Source organism: Malaya genurostris, chromosome 2, assembly GCF_030247185.1.
Source record: "Malaya genurostris strain Urasoe2022 chromosome 2, Malgen_1.1, whole genome shotgun sequence".
Taxonomy (NCBI): Eukaryota; Metazoa; Arthropoda; class Insecta; order Diptera; family Culicidae; genus Malaya; species Malaya genurostris.
In genome coordinates, this window is record NC_080571.1 from 138490257 (window position 1) to 138516314 (window position 26058).

At 37.1% G+C, this 26058-nt stretch overlaps 1 protein-coding gene across 15 annotated transcripts in view; it reads right to left on the reverse strand.

The window, feature by feature from the left end:
* The window catches only part of LOC131430107 (regulating synaptic membrane exocytosis protein 2), a 1567561-nt gene that overhangs the window by 970408 nt on the left and 571095 nt on the right, over positions 1 to 26058 (reverse strand). For all 15 annotated transcript variants that reach the window (XR_009229486.1, XR_009229487.1, XR_009229488.1 and 12 more), the window contains 2 exons: positions 21209 to 21333; positions 20942 to 21149 (listed from right to left, as the gene is read on the reverse strand). Coding sequence is in view for 12 of the 15 variants with exons in the window: in XM_058594797.1 (XP_058450780.1) it covers positions 20942 to 21149; positions 21209 to 21333 (333 nt within the window). In the remaining 3 variants the exon portion in view is untranslated. The remainder of the gene's footprint in view (positions 1 to 20941; positions 21150 to 21208; positions 21334 to 26058) is intronic.

Here is a 26058-nt window from a genome sequence, read left to right on the forward strand (position 1 = left end):
CGGGTGTCTTACCGTTGAAAAATCGATTCTGGGATCTCTCATATCGATTGCTAATCCGATGCGACATCCTGAATCCGATGGTGATTGAAAACTTCGAATGACTTGTCGAGCTCAATTCTCAGACCCGTTTTATGTCCTTGTATTTTGATTACATAGCTCAGAATATTAATCCTTCTCCGTTTGTTTCCGACCGTGCTCATTTCGTGGATACTTCTGATTCTACTGTGTTTTTCGACACATTCATGAGAGAAGAGATTAGTGGAATTCCGGATCACGTACGCCCTCGAGTGGCCCCTAATATCTTTTATAATAAATTTAGAACAGTCAACTGTGAAAAGGTGTTTTACACTGACGGATCAAACATCAACAGGTCACCAGTAAAACATGAGAGGCCAGCACCTACACAATCCTTATTATTACAATATGCCTTTGGCAGCATAGAGCGTATTTTATGAAAAAAAAATAACCTTCCGGCCTTCTTTCAACAGTATCGTGTAAACTATTATATTATATCATGAAATATTATATTATGCAATATGACGAAGCAAGATCGTCTCCTGTTAGCTGCGAGCCAATTTGACTAATCTTCAGAGCAACTGTGTTAGCAGCTTGAAGTTGGAAATATATTTCCTTATTTAATATGCATTTAATTCACACATTGCATTTCCTACTTACAAATTCAGTCTTCTTACACGTGACCTCTTTTTAGCCGTAAATCAATTCAGTCAACTAACGAATCCTAGCTTAAGCAATGTTAATTTAGCTCATAAGTTATTATTAATCGTATATGTATACTTCCGATCGTACTGAACATTTCTATTTATTCCGTAACAGAATTACCCAGTTTACTAGTTTGACAGTGATGCTTCGCGCTGACCGATTTAATGACTGCAAACTTCATCACTTTTTAGAAAACCCTTTTTTGGAGCAGATAGTTGTCATAGATCTATGTCTCGTTACGTTAAACTATTTAACAAGCTTCGACGGATATTTAAACGATACGTGATACCGACAACGTATTAAAAGTACACAATACAAAAGATGTTAGTCAAATATGGAAACCTAACTCTGCTGTTCTTAAGAGCCATTTTTTTGTATGTTCGAGTTCCAGTCAGTCTCAACGAAAGCCTCTATCTAATAGTCTAAACGATTCATCGCTCTGGCAAGTGATGATGCTGGAGAACTTTCAACTTACTGCAAAATGAGGATCTTCCATTTGAGGCAGTTCGTTTTGTTTACATTTTTTAAGTCTTTAATATGCAGTAACCAAGGTTATGGTAATTGTTATTCAAAATCAACAATTCATCAACTTGTGTTGCCAGTTTCAATAGTTTTCCAGTCGATTTCGTTTTGACATCTCCAGTTACTGAGGGGTAGTTAAATTTGCGATACAGTTTTGATAGACGAGTGGCAGGTAGTGCCGTCGGTACTACATTCGTAAGAAATCAAAGAAGGATTATTTTGCGCAAGCACACACCTATTAATATCTCCCATCTAGAATTCAAACCAACTCTAGAACCCCTAAAAATTATCAGATTTTGAAAAATACTAAAACAGTAATAAACAGAGAAAACAAACTCTTAAACGAGCGTGAACTAAACAACGTACCTACTTATACAAAAAAAAACTACAAGGATCAGCCCCATGGGGTTGTTCGAGCCATTGATGTGGAACAAGGCAACCAAAATTTCTAATGATCGACATTTTCAATTAATCGTCACACTTTTGAATCCGCAAATGCACGAGAGTCTGCTTAGTTTCTATTATGAACCAAAACCGAACACGCGAACCCAGAATATAGACTATATTTGTCATGATTTGTATATGTTTTTTAGCGGACGAAATTATATCAATAGCCCAAATGTATGCAATTATATCTTTGAACATGCTTGCGATACAGATAAGATATTTAAGCTTCCTTTCGCCAAGCTTGTGTTCAAGTTTTGTATGCAATCTGTTATTTTTATAGCGTTTCTTTACCATTACTACCATTCTGCGATTTCGGTTGAAGCGATAAACCTTTTCTCATCACCAATCGTGTTCATCTTATATAAATTAGAAATTAATCTTAAGCACTCGAATTTTAGGAGTAGTTGTCAATTTCTCAGGCGAAACGACATAACATGGAATTTCATCCGAGCTTGCATGACACAAGATCAGAGCATACCAATTAAAGCTTCAAATCGTTTTATGGCACTTTTTGTCTTGCTGTCTAGCAACAACCTACCTCTAGTAAGCTACGTGTGGGACTGAAACGTTAGCTATAATTTTGCTTCTATTTATAGCTTCGCGTGCTTCCAACAGCTTCGCTTTTGCATCGATTGACCAATCAGAGCGATGTTTTCCGTTTGATACATCGCTTACTCCTTCAAAACCGTCGACTATGGCAAGGAAATCCGCTATGCCGGAGATTTTTTTGCAGACAAAATAGGACACTGCTAGCTTTTATTCAACATTTTAATGATATGCAATTAAAAATACATGGCTATGAACATTCAAATCAATACGTAGAAATATTTCCAATCAAATGGTGACATGATATTAATAATTGATACAAAATTGACTGAGCTGTAATTATTCAAAACCTGACCACATTTCTACGTGACTTTTTCTTGAGTTTCTAGTTCTAGTTTCCACATTAAAATCTAGAACGGTTATTCTCGAAGAACTCCGACATATTTTGCCTTCCAGATGAACCAGTATCAACCAAAAGTTTCTACAATCTGATTGTTGAAATAAGTGACAAAGTTCCAGTTTACATCCCAAATTAAAAAACTGTTCATTCACAAAGCAACGAAATAAAAATGCAGGTCGATAAAATGCTAAAAGATAAAATAGTCGAACCCTCAGTATCACCGTACAATAACCCAATGCTATCAGTTCAAAAGAAATCTAACAACAATAAAGCCAAGTGGAGATTGGTTGTTGATTTCAGACAACGTATAAAAATTTAGCTGACAAATTTCCCCTTCCAAGAATAGATAAAATTTTAGATCAACTTAGAAGAGCAAAATATTTCACAACCCTGGATTTGCTGTCAGGTTTTCATCAAATACCCCTGGATGTTAATTTAAGAAAATTTACAGCATTTTCAATACAATCCGGTCATTTTCAATTTAAAAGGTTCCCGTTTGGTTTAAATATCAGACCAAACAGTTTCCAAATGATGATGACAATCGCAATGGCAGGTTTAGCACCTGAACATGCTTTTGTGTACATTGATGACATAGTGGTCGTATGTTCGATTAAACACCACCTACAAAATTTAGAAAAAGTTTTCGATCGCATTAGGAAGTACAGCCTCAAATTGAATTCAAGCAAATGCAAGTTTTTCAATACTGGAGTTACATATCTAACATAGGACACAAAATCACTGATAAAGGAATATTACCTGACAGTAGCAAGTTCGTAAAAGTAAGCACGTAAGCAAGTAATAAAAAATTACCCCATACCAAATACCAGTGACGATATACGTAGATTCGTTGAATTTTGCAATTATTACAGAAAGTTCGTACCAAATTTTGCATCAATAGCATACCCATTAAACCAAATATTGAATATAAACCAGAAATTTAATTGGACATCGGCGTGCCATTTTTAACGTTAAAATCCTTCCTAATGTCACCAAATTTGTTACAACACCAAAATTTTAATGAAGAACAACAACAGTCGCTTCAGATGATGGATACGGAGCAGTCTTATCACAAGTTACAGACGGAAACGACCTACCAATAGCATTTGCAAGTAAAAGCTTTACTATTGGAGAGAAAAATAAGTCAGTAAAATTAAAGGAATTGACAGCAATTCACTGCTCAATTAATTATTTTAAGTCACATTTATATGGACGCAAATTTACCATAGACAAACATTCGTATTTCAAACACCCGTGTACCAAGAAGAGATCAAAGAATGGATATTAGCAGAGTAGTAATCTCTTGCAATGATAAAATATTTGAAATGGTCCCAATGAAAATGTTTATCACGAAACACCAACAGGAGGACATATCGGAAAAAATCGATTGTACCTCAAATTAAACCTCAAAAACCTGTTTTAATCCACCTAATGGTGTAATGATGCCTTTCTCATGTATAATATTGTGGTTTTCTATTCAATAATTTTCTCTTCGATTTTTGAAAGAAACCAAGAGATTGTTTATGCATTAACTAGTATAACATACAGAATAAAATAGTGCTTTGATCGGTTGAGCCATCCATTAGAAAACGAAGCGGGTTCACTATTATATGCACTTCCGGCACCGGAACCCGAGAACCGGCGTAATCAAAGTCGGTTCGTACAGCCACCAACTAACATGACATACACACTCTACTAGTACGCACTCTAAATTACGATTTGAATGTTTGTTGCATCCGAAAATATGCATTAATTTTTGGTAGGACCAAAAGACCTTTCAATTGACCCTTCGATTGGGAATAACGGTTTTAGTCCAGTTTACAGCATTTTTCACGGTTTTTGATCAGCCAGTTTAAGTGACGGTGTACAATCTTGAACACACTTTACCCTACAACTCTGGAACCGGAAATCGGATCCGGATGAAATTCTAGAATTCCATATGGGACCGTGAGACTTTTCATTTTAATATAAATTTGTGGAAATCGGTAAACCCATCGCAGAGAAAAGTGAGCGAGATCCATTTTAGTATATATGATCACTATTTCCGGTACTTCCGGAACCGGATACCGGGAACCAGGATAGCCGAAATCGGTTTGTTTAGTTGCCTACTGATGATGACTATCGATTTGTGTAGTTTTGAGACCAGTTTAGAAATTTTTATTACGTATTTTGTTTCGCCGGTTTAAGTGACGTTGTACAATCTTGAACACATTTTACCCTACAACTCTGGAACCGGAAGTCGGATCCGGATGAAATTCAGGAATTCCGTATTAGACCGGAAGACCTTTCATTTTAATCTAAGTTTGTGGAAATCGGTCAAACCAGCGCTGAGAAAAGTAAGTGAGATCTATTTTGGTACATATGACCACTATTTCCGGTACATCCGGAACCGGGTACCGGGAACCAGGATAGCCGGAATCAGTTTGTTTAGTATATTACTAATAATGACTATCGATTTGTGTAGTTTTGAGACCAGTTTAGAAATTTTTTTACGTATTTTGTTTTGCCGGTTTAAGTGACGGTGTACAATATTGAACACATTTTACCCTATAACTCCGGAACCGTAGATCGGATCTGCATGAAATTCAGGAATTCCGTATGGGACCGAAAGACCTTCCATATGAATCTAAGTTTGTGGAAATCGATCAAACCATCGCTGAGAAAAGTGAGTGAGATCCATTTTGGTATATGTGACCACTACTTCCGGTACTTCCGGAACTGGATACCAGGAACCAGGATAGCCGGAATCGGTTTGTTTAGTTGCCTACTAATGATGATTATCGATTTGTGTAGTTTTGAGACCAGTTTAGAATTTTTTTTACGTGTTTTGTTTCGCCGGGTTAAGTGACGGTGTACAATATGTAACACACTTTACCCTATAACTCCGGAACCGGAAGTTGGATCCGGATGCAATTCATTAATTCTGTATGGGACCGAAAGACCTTTCATTTGAATCCAAGTTTGTGGAAATCGGTTAGATCATCGCTGAGAAAAGTGAGTGAGATATATTTTGGTATATATGACCACTATTTTCGGTACTTCCGGAACCGGATACCGGGAACCAGGATAGCCGGAATAGGTTTGTTTAGTTGCCTACGGATAATGACTATCGATTTGTGTAGTTTTGGGACCAGTTTAGAAATTTTTTTCACGTTTTTTGTTAAGCCGGTTTAAATGACGGTGTGCAATATTGAACACACTTTACCCTATAACTCCGGAACCGGAAGTCGGATCCGGATGAAATTCAGGAATTCCGTATGGAACCGGAAGTCCTTTTATTTGAATCTAAGTTTGTGAAAATCGGTCAAACCATTGCTGAGTAAAGTGAGTGAGATCCATTTTGGTATATATGACCACTATTTCCGGTACTTCCGGAACCGGATACCAGGAACCAGGATATCGGTTTGTTTAGTTGCCTATTAATGATGACTATCGATTTGTGCAGTTTTGAGACCAGTTTAGAAAATCGTTTCACGTTTTTTGTTCCGCCGGTTTAAGTGACGGTGTACAATATTGAACACACTTTACCCTATAACTCCGGAACCGGAAGTCGGATCCGGATGAAATTCAGGAATTCCGTATGGCACCGGAAGACCTTTTATTTGAATCTAAGTTTGTGGAAATCGGTCAAACCGTCGCTGAGAAAAGTGAGTGATATCCATTTGGCTATTTCCGGTACTTCCGGAACCGGATACCGGGAACCAGGATAGCCGGAATCGGTTTGTTTAGTTGACTACTGATGATGACTATCGACTTGTGTAGTTTTGAGACCAGTTTAGAATTTTTTTTACGTTTTTTGTCGTGAATACGACTTACTTTACTATGGCGTGCCTTTTCAAAATTTACCCTCTGAGAGAGTGATAAATTTTTGACCGTGAATATCTCTTGTTGTATCTAACGAATCAACATAATTTTTACTACATGCCATCGGAAATATGATCACTATTTTATGATAAAATTTTCAGTTGTGTGACATAATCTCAAATAATTCAAAATTAAACTTTTCTGAAATGTTTGGTATAAACGAGTATCAAAGAGGATAATTCATAAGGCGCGTTTGCCTTTCTCGTATTTTTAAAGCTCATAGCTCAGTGATCTGTGAAAGGATTTATATAATCTAACTACCAATAGAATCGAAATTTTTCAACTTAAACGTGTATTGCAACAGCATTGAAGTATTTCAATAGTACACTATTGAAAAACTTGTCTCATTTGACCCATGTCAACACCAGCCAATCAGAACCCGTTCTGAGGAAGAAAACAAAATATCTGCTGCTCTACAACAAATCGTTCGAGAAAAATGTTCCGAATAGTGTTTAATATCGTTGTGAGTTCCACAATTTGGTCCTTCTAAAAAGCAGGAATGAATCCCGTACAGCATCCTGATAGTTTCTTTTAATGAAATGCAAATCCGAAATTAAATAATCGACATTAAAATTCAATATGCTGCTATTTTTCGAGCCGTTAGGACCGCCCATTAGTGAAAAAGCTACAAACGAAATCACGTAAAAATAAACCTTTTAGCAAAAATTGGATCAGTTTGGATTCAATCGCCACTGCGAGCAGATGTATTGTGTGTCGTTTTGCAAAGCTAGTTTCGCTTCGGACAAGAGCGATGCCGTCACAGCTGCTAGTCGTTTGCTTTTCTGAAAAATCAACGAAAAGAGTGCAACGGTGGAGAGCATCACACAAAATCAGCCGTTCTAATGGCTCTAAAAGTTTTCTAAAGAACTATTAGGATTTGTTGTTCGCAAATCGAAGGGAAATATCCTCAGTTTAGTTCAAATCTAGAACAGTTTCGCTGTGTGAAATTCACAGTAATCGAGATCAAGTGAAGCCTTCTTTGTTTTTGAGAAAAAATGTGGAAAAGGGGAATGCTTCCATAATTCATACAATTGATCAACTAATTGATATTTGGAAGTGTTAAGGAACATGTCAGTTGTTTTCGTATTCACGACATCCAGTTATGTCTCTGACATTACCCACCCGCCTTTTTGTTTCGCCGGTTTAAATGACGGTGTGCAATATTAAACACACTTTACCCTATAACTCCGGAACCGGAAGTCAGATCCGGATGAAATTCAGGAATTCCGTATGGGACCGGAAGACCTTTTTTAAAAATCTAAGTTTGTGGAAATCGGTCAAATCATCGCTAAAAAAAGTGAGTGAGATCCGTTTTGGTATATATGACCACTATTTCCGGTACTTTCGGAACCGGATACCGGGAACCAGGATAGCCGGAATCGATTTGTTTAGTTGCCTACTAATGATGACTATCGATTTGTGTAGTTTTGAGACCAGCTTAGAATTTTTTTACGTGTTTTGTTTCGCCGGTTTAAGTGACGGTGTGCAATATTGAACACACTTTACCCTATAACTCCGGAAGTCGGATCCGGATGAAATTCAGGAATTCCGTATGGGACCGCAAGACCTTTCTTATAAATCTAAGTTTGTGGAAATCGATCAAATCATCGCTGAAAAAAGTGAGTGAGATCCGTTTTGGTATATATTACCACTATTTCCGGTACTTTCGGAACCAAATACCGGGAACTAGGATAGCCGGAATCGGTTTGTTTAGTTGCCTACTAATGATGACTATCGATTTGTGTAGTTTTGAGACCAGTTTAGAATTTTTTTACGTTTAATGTTTCGCCGGTTTAAGTGACGGTTTGCAATATTGAACACACTTTACCCTATAACTCCGGAAGTCGGATCCAGATGAAATTCAGGAATTCCGTATGGGACCGCAAGACCTTTCTTATAAATCTAAGTTTGTGGAAATCGGTCAAAAAATCGCTGAAAAAAGTGAGTGAGATCCGTTTTGGTATATATTACCACTATTTCCGGTACTTTCGGAACCAAATACCGGGAACCAGGATAGCCGGAATCGGTTTGTTTAGTTGCCTACTAATGATGACTAGCGATTTGTGTAGTTTTGAGACCAGTTTAGAATTTTTTTTACGTTTTTTGTTTCGCCGGTTTAGGTGACGGTGATCAATATTGAATACGCTTTACCCTATAACTCCGACACCGGAAGTTGAATCCGGATGAAGTTTAGGAAATCCGTATGGGACCACGAGACCTTTCATTTGAATCTAAGTTTGTCAAAATCGGTTCAGCCATCTCCGAGAAAACCTAGTGATATTATTTGACACATACACACACAAAGACATTGCTCAGCTCGATGAACTTCTGGAATCAGGAATCAGAACTAAATGGCTCAAGTGGCACGTTCCCCTAGTTTGTTGGAGATTTGTGCCTTGCCGTGACTTCTCATCATTTTCCTGATGGGAAGGGAAGGATAAAAGGAACATGGATGGGAATTGCGAAGTGGGTGAGGTGGAAAAAACAGCCAAAAACATATAGAAGCAATTCGTTTTGCATCCCCGAAAGAATGCTAAAACGTTTGCATGTGCCAAAATGCACCTTTAATAAAAACTCCACCCCCCGAGAGGATTTAGAGATTTTACTGACTGATACACTCTGCATTTCAAAAGAAACGCTGAATGCTTTGTACGTGCCTAAAGCACAAACAACATTTCCAATCCCAAAGAGATAGGAATTATTGTTTTTTGGGAGGTAACTTATGTTTTATTACATGAACAGTGACCTTATGGAATTCATAGTTCATCCGAAAGCCCTGTGATTTGAGAAGACCGAAGGACTCGTCATCAATGCTGCAGATAATCAATTGACTACCTGCAACACTGGTGCCGATCCTCAAGATTCTCCATCGCAGCACAGGGATCACTGAATTATGGAAAGCTAACCTTTCAAGAACATTCGGACCCCTCAAGCATTCCTTGTTATTCCAAGGAACACTGAAGGATATCCTATTCTGATGAAGGCTGTATGGTTCTATAATGAACCTATTTACCAGCGCCTTCTGGTTTATCATCTCCAACCGCTGTATGAGCCAGGCACGGCTGTCCTCATTATCCGGGGAGAACCAGACTGCTCCGTATCGCAACCCACATCCATTGAAGCTAGGAATGAATGAAGAGAGTGGCGTTGAATACAAAAGACCGTTGAGGTCTCTAAGCAGATCGTCTCTCAAGTCCGGGGTGAACATACCGTCCACTATACGAACTTGAAGACGATTTTCAATCAAGCGCTCGGACGCCTTCTTAGAAGTGCTGGTAAAATCAGTTCTTTGTTGATTTTGCCTTTTCTTTGAAATTTTCTTCAAACTTTCCGGCGCGTCACGCTTTACAGCAATGGCGTTCGTTTCGTTTGACGATGGCGAAACTTCAGTAACCGGATTTTCAGCAGCAGAACCTACGTTAACATCATCCATCTCACCAGACTGGGTCTCGTTTGACAATGATGCCACAGTATCAGTAACCAGCATTTGATATCCGGATTCTGGAATAAAATTTTCAGCCATCTTGTCGAAAACCTACCAAAAAGAGAAGTGAAAATTAAACTCACGAGCAAACGAACTGTATTCGTCAGAGTTCAAAAGCGGAAAGAAAGAATAAGTCCAGCGTAAAACTTCACAAGTTGTAGCGAAAGCTACTACCACTATCAAAATCTGTAATTAGATAGATAGTGGTTTGTAATGTTTACAAAAACCCACACTTTATACCGTTTGAAAAGTATAGTATATGAAAGTACCATAAAATTGTTTCGTGAAACAATGCCACAACACTGTGCAGCTGGAAACTCACACCATCGAATAGAAGCAATATGAAGAGGTTTTACTTACCCTACACTGAAATGAAAATCTTATTTATATTCATTAGATTTGTCATATGAATCATATGCAGAATATAATTCATAGAAATTATATGGAAACTTATAATCTTTATTTAATGTGTACGTCAAATATAAATGGACGTTATCATAATGAAAGTTATAAAAATATCCCATATAATTTATATGGAAATCCGATGGAAGTCGTGAATCGTACTGCTTGAAGCTGAAGAAATAGTTGTGTCTCCGATATTCATCAACTGCTCCAGACCATTTTTTTCAGGAAGTTCCGCATCTCAATGTAATTTTAAATCGCTGACAAGACAGCTCATCCAACTTCGTTCAAGGATATGCGTTAACGGACCATGAAATTTATATCCGGTACATTTCATTCTCTATCTGTCTAGTAAGATTCATTTTTATTTTCAGTCTCGGGATCTCACTTCTCTTTCGCAAATATCATGAGGTGCTCCCTTACCGAACGGAATACTAGTAAAGCTTGAATCGTCAAAGAAAAGTAGTAGTTGGCGATTATCTGCTATTCGTATGAGCTCCATTGAAAGTTATATATATATATATATATATATATATATATATATATATATATATATATATATATATATATATATATATATATATATATATATATATATATATATATATATATATATATATATATATATATATATATATATAATATATATATATATATATATATATATATATATATATATATATATATATATATATATATATATATATATATATATATATATATATATATAACTAGTCATATGGTATATATGAACCTATCTAAATAAAATCGAAGTGAATATAATATGCGCTTCATAAATTGTTCCAATGTATGTTGTGCGGATATCTAGTAATGGTTATAAGACGCGCCAATCAATTTGACTCAGACTGGAAATTTCATTCGTTATATGGAAATCCTGTAAAAATAACGTTAAGAAGAGTTTTATGTTTCATAAGATTATCTCATACATTTGACATGATGTTGAACACATCTTGTAACTATTATTGGAAATGCTAATAGTGTGAAATCATTAGAATATCAATTAGAATATAATGTGAAAAAGAAAATTTAGCTCAGTGTACTACGTCTACCTATGAGTAGTTTACACATATGCGTATGATCACTGATAGATTGCGAGAGTGAGAAAAGAACTACCCCTCTTCGTATCTGAGTAAAGGCAACCAAGGCCTTCTTTTTCGGATGTAACTTGTTTATCCGCTGAAAATTTGTGATGGCTTAAACTATATACAAAAATTTGCACAATGAGCGTATTGGCCCGCCGGTTGTGTAGCGCTACACGTAGCCTACAGATGCACGAGTAATCGAGAGTGAGAAGAGAAAATACCCCTCTCAGTACCTGAAAATAAGGGCAACCATGGCCGCACATTACAGATGCAACTCGTTTATCCACTGTTTATTTATGATTACTAAAACTGACCACAACACTGTGCAGCTGGAAACTCACACCCTCGAATAATATGAGTAGATTTTACTTACCTTACTGCGTCTACTTATAAGTAGCTTACACATATGCGTATAATCACTGATAGATTGCGAGAGTGAGAAAAGATAAACCCCTCTCCATACCTGGGTAAAGGCAATCAAGGCCTTCTTTTACAGATGTAACTCTTTTATCCGCTGATAATTTGTGATTTCTAAAATTATCACAGCTGGGAAGCCACCGTGTGTAGGTTAGCCAACACATCTCATCTGTTTCAACTACAACATTGTACACACAGTAAACACTATGAGGGAACAGATGAGAACATCTACTATTTCACTGTATGCGTATTAACACGTGTATAGATTTACGGATACAAATACACAGACCTGTGCCTTTGCTATAAAAAATGGCCATCTTCTGACCCGTGAAATCCGCGAAAAAATCCACGACGATTTGCGCAAGTTGATCACGTTAACTATATCACCCGCACTTTAAAGAGACACTATGGGCTCTCAAAAACAGAGAAGCATACAGTCAGAGCAAACACTCATGATGCTTCAGCCGAAACCAACGCCCTCGGTCGGAGGACGCTGTGAAACACGTCCACTACCCACTAGACTCACTGACACAAATCGTCAAAATCGGTTCAGCCATCTCCGAGAAAACCTAGTGTTATTATTTGACACATACACACACACAGACATTGCTCAGCACGATGAACTTAGTCGAAGGGCATATGACACTTGGCCTTGTATGAGAAAGGCACTCTGGGACAAATTTGTGAACTACTTAAAATTTAACTAACTTATTCAAAAGCTTATCATCCTCAGACAATTGACTCTTTGGAAAGGAACCACAGATGTCTTAACGAATATCTGCGATCCTTTATCAACGAACATCAATCTGACTGCGATGATTGGCTGCAGTTTCATGCATTTACATACAACACAACACCACATTCAGACCATGGGTAGCCACAAGAAACATATCCCGACAAAATCGAGACAGTATTGAATTTTGACCTATATAATAAGGAATTACAATATAAATTGCAGAAATCTCACGAATTAATAAACAAACATCTGATACGACAAAAAGAAAATCAACAACAGATCATCTAGCAGACCCATCGGAAACACAAATTAAAGACATATTTTACTTACAAAACGAAAACAGACGTAAACTCGAGCCATTTTATATGGGACCGTTCAGAGTAACACAATTACAAGATCCAAATTGCGAAATTAAAAAACCAACTGTGGGAGGGGGCAAAGCACTTTTTGGAACGAATTTCGAACTGAATGAAGAGCGTTTGCTGAATGTGATTTTTGGTTCAACCAAAGGAATAAAGCATCGAGTAGTCATAGAATTATTGTTAGGATCTTGCTTCAACTCCAATCAAAAGTTGTGAACATTGGTTTCTACGTTTCAAAACAGGCAATTTCAATGTTAATAACAAAAACTTGTTTTAATACACTTAGTGGTGTATTGATGCCTTTCTCATATCAATCATTTTCTTATATATAATACTGTGGTATTCCATTCAAATATTTCTCTTCTAATCTTGAAAGAAACCAAAGAGATTGTTTGTTCATTTACTAGTAACACATGAATTAATAAGTCCAGTTCCTATGATAACCAACTAATATAATACAAACTAGTTTTTTTAGTCAAATTTTGATGTTTATATACGATTTTGACATCGTACTTCAAATGAATCTGAAGAATATGCTTAATTTTTGGTAGGAGCATAGGATATTTCATTTGAACCTAAGATTGGGAATGTCGGTTCTGCATCTCTGAGGAAAGTTAGTAAGATGTTTTTTACCTTTCTCGATAGAAAGGTATTAGAATTGCTGGAAAAACCGAACGGAGCCTCGGAGACTCATAGTGTTCGACACCATTCGACTCAGTTCGACGAGATCGGAAAATGTCTGCGTGTATATGTGTGGGTGTATGTGTGTGCACTTTAAGATATTTTTACCGCTCAAACAACTCGTTTGAAAGCTACTATTGGGCCATTGACCCAGTTCAAAGATCAAATGGCTGCGACTTCTCGTTCCAGAGTTATGATGGTATAAGTGACGTAACCGACAAAACGCGTTGATTTTTTACCGCACAAGTTTCTCGGAGATCGCTGAACCGATTTTAACAAGCTTAGACTCGTTTGGAAGCTACTGTTGGGCCATCTATAAAGTTTGTATATCAAATGGCTGTGTCTTTTGGTTCCGGAGATATAATGGTATAAGTGACGTAGCCGACAAAACACGTTGTTTTTTATCGCTCTAAAGTATATGTTCAGGAGTGCGATCGCATTGAACTACAACCCTGGCATCGTCATCGAGTACAGTCCACTACCTATCCAACCAATACAACAAACTTGATTTTTATCGGCATGAGTGTAAACCGAATACTAATCGGACCTGTGATAGTACGCCACGATCGACGGAGATATGGCTGTGATCAACGATCATCAACGAAGAGAGAAATAGCGGAAAACATCGCACAGGAAAGCCGACTACTGCATCGATCGGCGATCGGAGGTATATTTCAGTGCCAGTCCATCAGCAAGGGAAGACAGTCCAATAATATTTCAATTATGTGTTAGCTTAAGTCCAAATAAATTACTAGTAGTATAAGCCAAATGAATTTGCATGTCAGTTCATTAGTTAAGTGCAAAATAAACTGTGTTGTGATTTATCTACAATTAACGAGTTTTATCCATGGTGTTCTGATGTCCAATAACCAAAATGTACGAGGCTGACTAGGCAGTAACGGCGTACATCACTACACGTCAGCGCAAGTTTACAAGGTTGGTTACGATCGTTTCGGTGTTGGCCAGGACCAAGGAGTCAACAGTATATAAGGGTGTCAATATTTTGGGATCATCTCTACTTACGTTAAGCGCTATTGTTGAGAAGTTTTAACACATGAAAGAACTCCCCATGCAAAATTTGAGCTAAATCGGGCATGGTTTGAAAATTTTCGATCTTGAAAAATTACCATAGATTTCCAAAATCGAAATTAAATCGGGTTAAGGTTTGAAAATTTTCGATCTTGAAAAATTACCATAGATTTCCAAAATCGAAATTTTTTTTATGTCAAACGTCTTAGAATTGCATGAAACGTCGAGATTTAGTGTCATCTAAAAAAAAATTTCTCGAAATGACACTATGCAATTCTAAGACTTTGGCATCAAAATTTTTTTTTCGATTTCGGAAATATCATGTATCTCCCACTTCTCAAAGTGCTCAAATTAGTGTCAGAAATTATTTGATAAAAAGATAAAAAAAGGCGGGTGGGTAATGTCAGAGACATAACTGGATGTCGTGAATACGAAAACAACTGACATGTTCCTTAACACTTCCGAATATCAATTAGTTGATCAATTGTATGAATTATGCAAGCATTCTCCTTTTCCACATTTTGCGCAAAAACAAAGAAGGCTTCACTTGATCTCGATTACTGTGAATTTCACACAGCGAAAAGTGCAAAAATCTAACCAAACTGTTCTACATTTGCACTAAACTGAGGATATTTGCTTTCGATTTGCGAACAACACATCCTAATAGTTCTTCAGAAAACTTTTAGAGCCATTAGAACGACTGATTTTTTGTAATGCTCTCCAACAATGCTTTTTCATCCATCGAAATGACTGGCAGTTGTGACGTAATCGCTCTTGTCGGAAGCGAAACTAGCTTTGCAAACAGCACAAAATACATCTGCTCGCATTGGCGATAGAATCCAAACTGATTAAATTTTTGTTAGGAGCTTTCTTTTACGTGATTTCGTTTGTAGCTTTTTCACTAATGGGCGGTCCTAACGGCTATAAAAATAGTCGCATACAGAATATTAATGTCGATTATTTTATTTCGCATTTGCATAATTTATAGAAAGAAACTATCAATATGCTGTAGGAACTCGTTTCTAGCATTCATAAGGGTCAAATTGTGTAGTTCTCTACGAACTCTGGAACATTTTTCGCAAAAACACAGAAGGTTTCACTTGATCTCGATTACTGTGAATTTTCACACAGCGAAAAGTGCAAAAATCTAAACAAACTGTTCTAGATTTGCACTAAACTGAGGATATTTCCTTTCGATTTGCGAACAACAAATCCTAATAGTTCTTCAGAAAACTTTTAGAGCCATTAGAACGGCTGATTTTTTATAATGCTCTCCAACGTTGCTTTTTCATCCATCGAAATTACTGGCAGCTGTGACGTAATCGCTCTTGTCGGAAGCGAAACTAGCTGTGCAGGCGACACAAAACACATCTGCTCGCAGTGGCGATAGAATCCAAACTGATTCAATTTTTGTTAAGAGATTTCCTTTTATGTGATTTCGTTTGTAGCTTTTTCACTAATGGGCGGTCCTAACGGCTATAAAAATAGCCGCATACAGAATTTTAATGTCGATTATTTCATTTCGGTTTTGCATAATTTATTGAAAAAAACTATCAATATGCTGTAGGGATTCATTTCCAGCATTCAGAAGGGTCAAATTGCGTAATTCTCTACGATATTAAACTCGGAACATTTTTCGTAAAAAAAAGGCTTCACTTGATCTCGATTACTATGAATTTCACACAGCGAAAAGTGCACAAATCTAACCAAACTGTTCTTGATTTGCACTAAACTGAGGATAATTACCTGCGATTTGCGAACAACAAATCCTAATAGTTCTTTAGAAAATTTTTAGAGCCATTAGAACGGCTGATATTGTGTAATGCTCTCCACCGTTGTTTTTTACCCAATGCTAATGACTGGCAGCTGTGACGTAATCGCTCTTGTCGAAAGCGAAACTAGCTTTGCAAACGACACAAAACACATCTGCTCGCAGTGGCGATAGAATCCAAACTGATTCAATTTTTGTTAAGAGATTTCCTTTTATGTGCACGGAACGACCGAAATTAGCTCTGCGCCTAATTCGTATTACTGTTTTTGAATTAGTTGATTTTAACAACAAAATTTCCAAAATAACTATAAAATTAGTTAAAATTGCGAATTTACTTTGCTGAAAAAACTCTTATTTTTAGAGAATGTGTTTAGTTGGTGAATATCCTGGACACAAACCAGCAATATTTCAATCCAACACGAAGTTCTCATTGACAACTAATTTTGTTATTAAAATCAGAAAATTTGTTTCTATTTATCTATCACCATCATTACTGAAGGACAGCTCAAAGAAAACAAAACTGAAATGGGTATTATTAACAAGTTTATTAGCCAAAAACTCATGAGAAGTGTCAAAGCAAAACAATCCATTAAAAAGCTAAAAAGGACAGTTTTATTGAAACTGCTTGAAAATTGTTTTGATGTTTTTCGCATGTGTTCGATATATCTTTATTTAAATTTCTAAACCGATATGTAAAAATGTCGTAAACTGTTAGTGGAAATCGTATTTATTCAGAATTTGTGCGCACTTGAAGCGATTGTGCGTAATAATGTTTTTACGCGGAACAGTGAAGAGAATTTCGAATGTTTCACTCTAATTGTGAAGAAGTTTTTTTGTATCTTCAAACCTTCCGAGCTGCGCCGTCCGGTGTACTACTTGTATTCGGCTTTTGTTTTCCGAGTGCTAAATGTTTTCAGTGAGAATGAAGAAAACAGTGATTTAGAAGAAAAAATTCGAAAAGATGTTTATGTTTCGTTTATGTCTTTTTCTTAAATACAACATCGTATTTATACCTGCCAATATAGAAAAGACAACCGCGTCTGAAATTTTTTCGGAAGTAGTGTGCCATCTAGTGGCAAGTAGTCATTACGGTGTTACCGTTTCGGTGACAGGGCGCCATATAGCTGCAGATTGCAGAAGCCAATTCAACCATTCATATTGGTTGAAAACAACATTTTATTTCTTTAATTCAACTAAAAAATTGGTTGAATGGAAATGAAATGTGCCTTAGCTAAGAAATGACAGCACATTTAATTTGTGAATTCAACTAAAAAAATAGTCATTTCAACAAATATTTTATTATTATTAGGGGAATGAGAATAAAAAATCTAAATTAGCAAAAGTAAGATTCTTTTAGTTGTCTCAAAAAATAACTAACTAAAATCAGCAAATCAACTAAATTTTTCGCGAAAATGCTGATTTCGGTCGTTCCGTGTGATTTCGTTTGTAGCTTTTTCACTAATGGGCGGTCCTAACGGCTATAAAAATAGCCGCATACAGAATTTTTATGTCGATTATTTCATTTCGGATTTGCATAAATTTTTGAAAAAAACTATCAATATGCTGTAGGGATTCATTTCCAGCATTCAGAAGGGTCAAATTGCGTAATTCTCTACGACATTAAACTCTGGAACATTTTTCGCAAAAAAAGGCTTCACTTGATCTCGATTACTGTGAATTTCACACAGCGAAAAGTGCACAAATCTAACCAAATTGTTCTTGATTTGCACTAAACTGAGGATGACTGGCAGCTGTGACGTAATCGCTCTTGTCGAAAGCGAAACTAGCTTTGCAAACGACACAAAACACATCTGCTCGCAGTGGCGATAGAATACAAACTGATTCAATTTTTGTTAATAGATTTCCTTTTATGTGATTTCGTTTGTAGCTTTTTCACTAATGGGCGGTCCTAACGGCTATAAAAATAGCCGCGTACAGAATTTTTATGTCGATTATTTCATTTCGGATTTGCATAATTTATTGAAAGAAACTATCAATATGCTGTACGGATTCGTTTCTAGCATTCAGAAGGACCAAATTGAGGAAATCACTACGATATTCACCACTTTTCGGAACATTTTTCTTGAACGATTTGTTGTACAGCAGCAGCTATTTTCTTCTCTTCCTCAGAACGCGTTCTGATTGGCTGGTGTTGACATGGGTCAAATGAGATAGGTTTTTCAATAGTGTACTATTGAAATACTTCAATGCTTTTGCTATACACGTTTAAGTTGAAAAATTTCGATTCTATTGGTAGTTAGATTGTATAAATCCTTCCAAAGATCACTGAGCTATGAGCTTTCAAAATACGAGAAAGGCAAACGCGCCATATGAATTATCCTCTTTGATACTCGTTTATACCAAACATTTCAGAAAAGTTTAATTTTGAACTATTTGAGATTATGTCACACAACTGAAAATTTTATCATAAAATTGTGATCATATTTCCGATGGCATGTAGCAAAAATTATGTTGATTCGTTGGATACAACAAGAGATATTCACGATCAAAAACTTATCACTCTCTCAGAGGGTAAATTTTGAAAAGGCACCCCATAGTAAAGTAAGTCGTATTCACGACAAAAAACATGAAACTATTTTGAAGAAAGAGAAAGGCATTATCACACCACTAGGATGATTAAGAAGGGTTTTGAGTATAGGACTATTATCTCCCATCGCGAATCGAAAACCGGAAACCATAAGAAACGGAATCGGTTTGTATCGGCTCCAGTCTTTCGCTTCGTGTTGAAGAGAACTCAATTATGGCCTTGATTTCCACCAAGTGTTACTGGTGTTCATTTGGGGGACCTTGTTGGTTTGGTATGGAATATGTGGAACCTGGAAACCATCACTCTCGACCAGAGTAGCCCATAGGGGCCTAATCACTTGAAAAGATAGTGATTTGTGAAAATTGGTTCAACCGTTGCGAAAAAATTGAAGTGAGTTCCGGTTTTACATTTTTTCTTCATTATTACCGGTGCGTTTGAAAGCAGAAACCCTGCACTAGTAGTCCCAAAGTGGTTTTATATATCCACCAATTAACAAAATGTGCCAACTAGATGAAACCTATAAAAATGTGCACCTCGTTTCACCATCGCTTGTGAAAAAATACACATGAAATTGAACATTTTTACTAATCGCAATGTAATTCCGGAATCGCAAGTCGGATCTGTACCAATTTTTCTGGGAATTTTTAATGAATTTCAAGACCTTTCATTTGCATCTTAATTTGTAAAAATCGGTTAAGAAATTTCCGAGAAATCGAATGCGTATTTTCTCATAGATTTGTACATATTGTCTTGTGTTTCCGGAACCGGACGTCGGATTGGAATAAAATTCAATAGCGATCTATGTTATCATGAGACTTTTCATTAAAATCTAAGGCTGTGAAAATCGGTGTAGCGATCTCTGAGAAAAATGAGTGACAATTTGTTTCATTTTTTGGTGCATATCACCCTGTAATTCCGGAACCGGAAGTCAGATCGGGATAAAATTCAATAGCGATCTATGGGACCGTAAGACCTTGAATCTGAGTGAAAATGAAAATACATTCATCCATCTCTGAGAAAATCCAGTGACTTTATTTGTCACATGTCACATACACACATACATACATACATACATACACACACACACACACACATTTGCTCAATTCGTCGAGTTGAGTCGAATGGCATATGATTTTCGGCCTCGGTTCAAAAGTCGGTTTTCACAGTGATTGTATAGCCTTTCTATATGAGAAAGACAAAAAATATACAAAAGAAAATCAAAAAAGCATTGCCGTGGAAGTAGGTAAAGATTTACTCAACTTCTGTGGGAAAAACTGTGAAACTCGGTTATCATAATCATAAGACAAATGCTGTAATATTCATTAGAAATTGTGAAGGTAAACATCCTTTTTGACATCACAAAATAAATACGAAGATAAAACAGATACATTGGTTCGGGTTTCAACCAAATACACTATTCAAAGCATTAAAGACAAAGTACCTTTCGACAGCAACTCACCGATCTGGGTCAAGTACGCCCGTACACTCACGATAGGCACTCACTCGCTCTTTAGAACAAATTAAACGCACGTAAAAATACTCGTTTCTGATTCTCGCACTCTCCCTCCGTCATCAAACATGGCCTCGAGAAGCAACGTTATTGGCTAATGCTTGTGTACTGTTACTTCCCCTACCATCAAAAGAACTAGTTTACATATTCTTTTGATGGTAGGGGAAGTAACAGTACACAAGCAATAAGCTAGAATAGGAGAAGAAAGGTTACGTATAAAAAGTAGAATTAACTAAAAATAAAGTTCAGTTCAGTCTTAATGAAATTCAATCTGTATCATTGGTAAAGAGAAATCCCAAAACACCTTGGGTGCCTTGGTTTAATAGTTGGGACACGAAGTGTTTGTATAACCTTTCTTTTTTCCATCTCCCGCGGCCGAATTTTGATAACTATAAAACTCACCTGAATTAAGATTAAAATTTGAAAAATCTGTATTCGACTTCATTTGGTTGTTTGAATTTCCTGATGTACCATCATCTAAGAGATCGCACATTCTATAATCTGTTGCATGCTCCACTACTAATTCTATTATGTCTTCAGTTCTATCCATTATTGCACATACTTCTTCAAAGCTTCTATCAACTAGAGATGTTCCACACCATTCTAATATCTGAAATTTACATCTAAATTATAGTCCTTACTGGATTATTTTAGTATTTAAAATACAACCTTGTCACCCTGCTGTAGACCTCCTTTTTCTGCCGGTCCACCAGGGACAGTCCATACAATGTACGCAAAAAGTTTGCCATCAGTACCTGTTTTTCCACCAACAACTCGCATTCCAAAACCGCGAGCTGTAAATATAGAATGAAATGATTAATTTGGAGTCACGAAATACTACATTTGCTCTAGTACAGACAAAACTGGAGGGCGTGAATACAAATCAAACTGGCATACTTCTTTTCTTCTTTTGGATAATCGTTCGTATTAATTGATTGTGGAAATTTTGCGGCTTTTCCTGCTTCGCTTCGCTGTAACTTTTATTTGTAACGGTGCATCTTTACCCAATCACGTCTTTTTGATGACAAACATTTAATTGGATAACACGGAACAAATAAAAAAAAACAAATACAACAAACAATGCCGTAGTAGTTTTGGCAATGAAAATGCCTTAGTCTTCACTATACGGGGCCAAGTGTTAATTCAAACTACCAAAAACAGCCGCGTAACCTTTTTCTGTCATAATTTTTAACGGCAATAACTCAGTGATTTGTTGATGGACTGATATAATTCAACAACCAATCGATTCGGAAACATTAAACTTAAACATGTATGGCAACATCGTTTCAGTATTTCAATAGCATACTAAATTGGTTAAAATCGATCTATGGCAGGCCATAATGATGTCGTCATCGGTCATATTCCTCGTTCACGATCTACGGTTTAGATCATTGGTATACACCTTGAATTTCATATAGTATTAGATCTGCTTTGTTCGGCGTAGGTAGGCTTCGCGTTACGCAAGACCGCGTACGTTAGATTAGGTTATTTTCTTTTCGTTTACTTTCTCTTTCGATTATTTCGAAACTCTTAGCAATCTCTAACTATTTTCAGAGATTAGCAACTAATACTATCGTGCTCTGAAAAAATATCGAATAATACAGAAATATTTCGTAATAATTGAAAGGGGAAGTGAACGAAGAAAAACTGTCATTTGCTATTAAAAACCGTTCATAAACCCCGTAGACCAAAATCTGGTACTTAGTTAAACCCAAAGCACCCCTCCTCCCCGAAGACTTTCGTAGACTTTTCGAGTAACTCTACTTTTCGAGTAGTCTTCAGTCACTGACAGCTCTAAATGATTTTAATGGTTTACATCTATATATATATAAAAATGCAGAGATCATTCTTTGTAATCGCTTCACGTAAGAACGGATGGACGGATTGAGATGATTTTTTTTTTGTTTGATCAGTTTTTACCCTCACCGGGTTCGTACATCAAAAAAATTAGGAAAACTTGCCGGAAAAGTGGGAAAAATCCATAAAGTTATTTTGTATGGACAATGGAATTTTCCACCGAAAAAGTCGTCAATGATTGCTAGATCATCGATAGGTGTTTGGCGCAAAACAAGTTGCATGAGTGTTTGGCCGTCGAAGAAAGGAATACTAGATCGTTGAAAAAAATTGTTAGGCGCGCAACGAGATGTTTCGTGTGGAGAATTCACAGGTATACTTGATGTATATGATTTGTTATTTCGAGCCACTTGTTTAATTGGGTATCAAAATAATTGTTTGCAAAATGACTTGGTGGAATGCATATTACTTATCTAGCTATGTCGATATACTATTCAAGCCATACCGTAAGCAGAAGCAAAAGTTCTGATTTCGTTTACTAGATGCATGTGCCATATAATCAGTTACAGATGAATAATATTGGTCATCGTGGGCGTGAGTTAAAAAAAATGAAATTACAAAAAAAAAATCAATGATACGATTCCGCTGTTGAAAGAATGAGGACAAACAAAGAGATGTTGTAGCGTGCACGACGATGCTACCAATATCGGTCTGTCTAATCGCTCCACCTATCCGAACAAATGGTTTAAGCGCCACCTCTTTCGAGGACCACTTGTCGTGCCTAGGGTTGCCCGACCAGAAACCCAGCCTCAGGGCGGGTCGTTATAAAAGAGTTTAGGGGAACGATCTGGCAAACACAACCGATCCGAAAGGTACTCAGTTCAACAATCAAGTATACCGCAACAAAACCCAAGAAATCCGTTTCTCTATCCAGATTAAACCTAAGAACACCAACTCGCGCGTATCATCACTGGAGGAAATCGTCCACCCAGAATCCTAAACCGTATCCGAAACGCGAGTGGTGGGACTAAGATTCCCAAGTAGTCCAACTCGGAGTAAACCACAAAAACTACACAATTATTACGACGCGAAACATGAGATACCTCCTCAAACCAGTAACATCTGTTTAACTATAGCGACTATCTTCCTGAATAATATAAACACATCATTTATCGAAAGAACAGAAACATTTTTATATTTATCAAGTTTAATTTTAGCAATTCGTAATCCTAACCTAGGTTTCCATCTCGGTGTTGCCTATACTAATTGGAACCTAACTGTGTGCGGGTGGATATCTAGCTATCTTCGTTAAGGTGCCATAATACTAGATTTAAAGCTCACTTTTAGTTGGGTGTCTAGGCTACCCCCTTTTAACCATGCGCATGGATTTAATTATAGCGTACTTACAGCTTTCTTCGCTGCTACCTGCCTGTATTGCGACGCTCCGCCGAATGATGACGATGCTGGCGTCGATACGGATGCTTTTGCGCTGACGGCGTTTCGGTATGCCGACGCCGGAGCGGGTTTACGGCTGGACGTCCTTCGTGGATAACTGCTGACAGTGTCGGAACGCCGGACTGCTGTCAGCAACAAAAAACGTGCACACCGGTTGGTTGTGACGTGTGGCTCTGATGGGCGGAAAATGATGAACTTCGCCCTTCTGGCGATTTTGACGGAGATTGCCAGAATTTCCAAGCCAGAGCGTGGGGTCTAGAGCGCGTCGCTGGATGAAGAACGGTGCGGTGAGCCAAAGAGCGTCTAAAGTGGGGAATAAAAAGCCATCGCACGGCTACACGACGCCGTGAGCTTATTGTATCGTGATTGAATAGCACCATTGTCAATTACCTTTGTAATAATTTTCTTCCAACGCACACGATTTTTTCCCGCACTTTCTACTGCTAATATTAACGCAACACCTAAGAACAGAACTATTACCAAATTTAAAAGACATCTCATGTTTGAATTTAATACCTTCTAACACGCACCGCGGAACAAAAGCAAAAACACGCACTCTAGCCTCTTCCACGGTCTAGATGGAAATGGATTAGACCTTTTTCCTAAAAACCTCAGAATGCCGAATTTCAGTCTTAGCTAACCGGAAGTACGTAATTTTACCGAAGTAAGATTCGTATTTTCGAAAACCGAACTTCTTGGACAATAGTTTTAAGATTCATTAGCTCTTTCCCTCCCGAATCTTATGCATTCAACCATCCCGCGCCAATACCCTTTTTGCGTTCAAATCGTTATCTGGCGAACATTGATAAGACTACGCGAAAGAGGACTCTTCGGAGGCTGAAACCTAACCATTCGTATTGGTTTTGCAATATAGTAAGACCGATCGGTTATATAAAGAAGAGAAAAAGTTTGTATGCGCAAAGAAATGTAGATTAGTCGCTGGTGTTCATTCTTCATCTGATTAGAGATGCTTAACTTTTAACACGGAAGGGAATTATTTCAAGCGGCGGCTGACTTATTTGAATCATGACAAACGTGACTGCTACATAACACCCCCACTAATTTTACGAAAATTTGGTTGGAGGAGTGAATCCAAATTTTCGTACTCGTAATTGGAAACAACAATAATATCGAACCTACTGGTAGAGAAAGTGCTCAGAAGGCATACAGAAAAAAACTTTGAAGACTTAGACTTATTCACTATTGCGATTTAGAACTTAACCTATTACCTACAAGGAAATACTGAAGTCCTAAGGTTCAACAACGGTACAGAAATGGAGCATCGTCAACGTTTCGTCCGCTACTCTGTTGGCAGTTCCCCCTAAATCACACTATTACACATAAACCCCAAATTATAGCATTGCATCTAAAATATTAAAATTTTAGATCAAGCCGATTCCCCATACAACACATATAACAGTACACTATAACATAACCGTAACAGGTTTGTTAGATCTCCGGACTACTCCAATCATAAGTTGGAAAGGTATCCTTCTTCTAACTCACCGCATTGCTTTATCTTCGAGAGAACCCCAGAACCTTTACTGGACAACTCTCTCTAAACGACAAACATGATATCCCATAAACGTACCCAAGACAGTAACTCTAACACCGAAATGCATCGGTCAATGAGAAATCTGCCAAATTATCTCCCAACAAAATTCCTATTGTCTCAGCATGGTTTCTACACCGAGATATATTTCGGTCACATGAAGACACATACTGAACCAACATAAAGATTACCCTATGCACCCACTTTACATTATGTTTCTAACACCGAATCTGTTTCGGCCAAAATGAAACATAAAGAAAGCATAATAATACCCTGCCATAAAAAAGCTTCATACATCACACGCACACAATGAACCACCAACCTAGCCACGAAACGAAACGTCAAAATAAAGTAAACAGTATAATTGAAGTGGAGTGTGGTGTTGTGGATAGGAATTAAATTCCTTAATTTCACAGGTAAGTAATTCAAATAGGGCTAGAAATCATCGAAACGGTAGATGAGCAGACGGCAAGTTTATAAGTAATTTTTTTTCTTTTAATTTTATGATAGGAATCCATAGGAGGAGATACACCAGGGGAAGCCGACATCGCTCCCGGGACGTCCTGAAACGTAGTTGGTTTTGAAGAAACCTTTGGATACCGGCAATGAGAGTTTTACTCCAATAACAGGTAAGTGTTTGAACAGAATTCTAATAGGATTATTTGATTTTCAGAAGCAACCGGACATGGAGGAAAATAATGGTCACGAGAAATTCAGT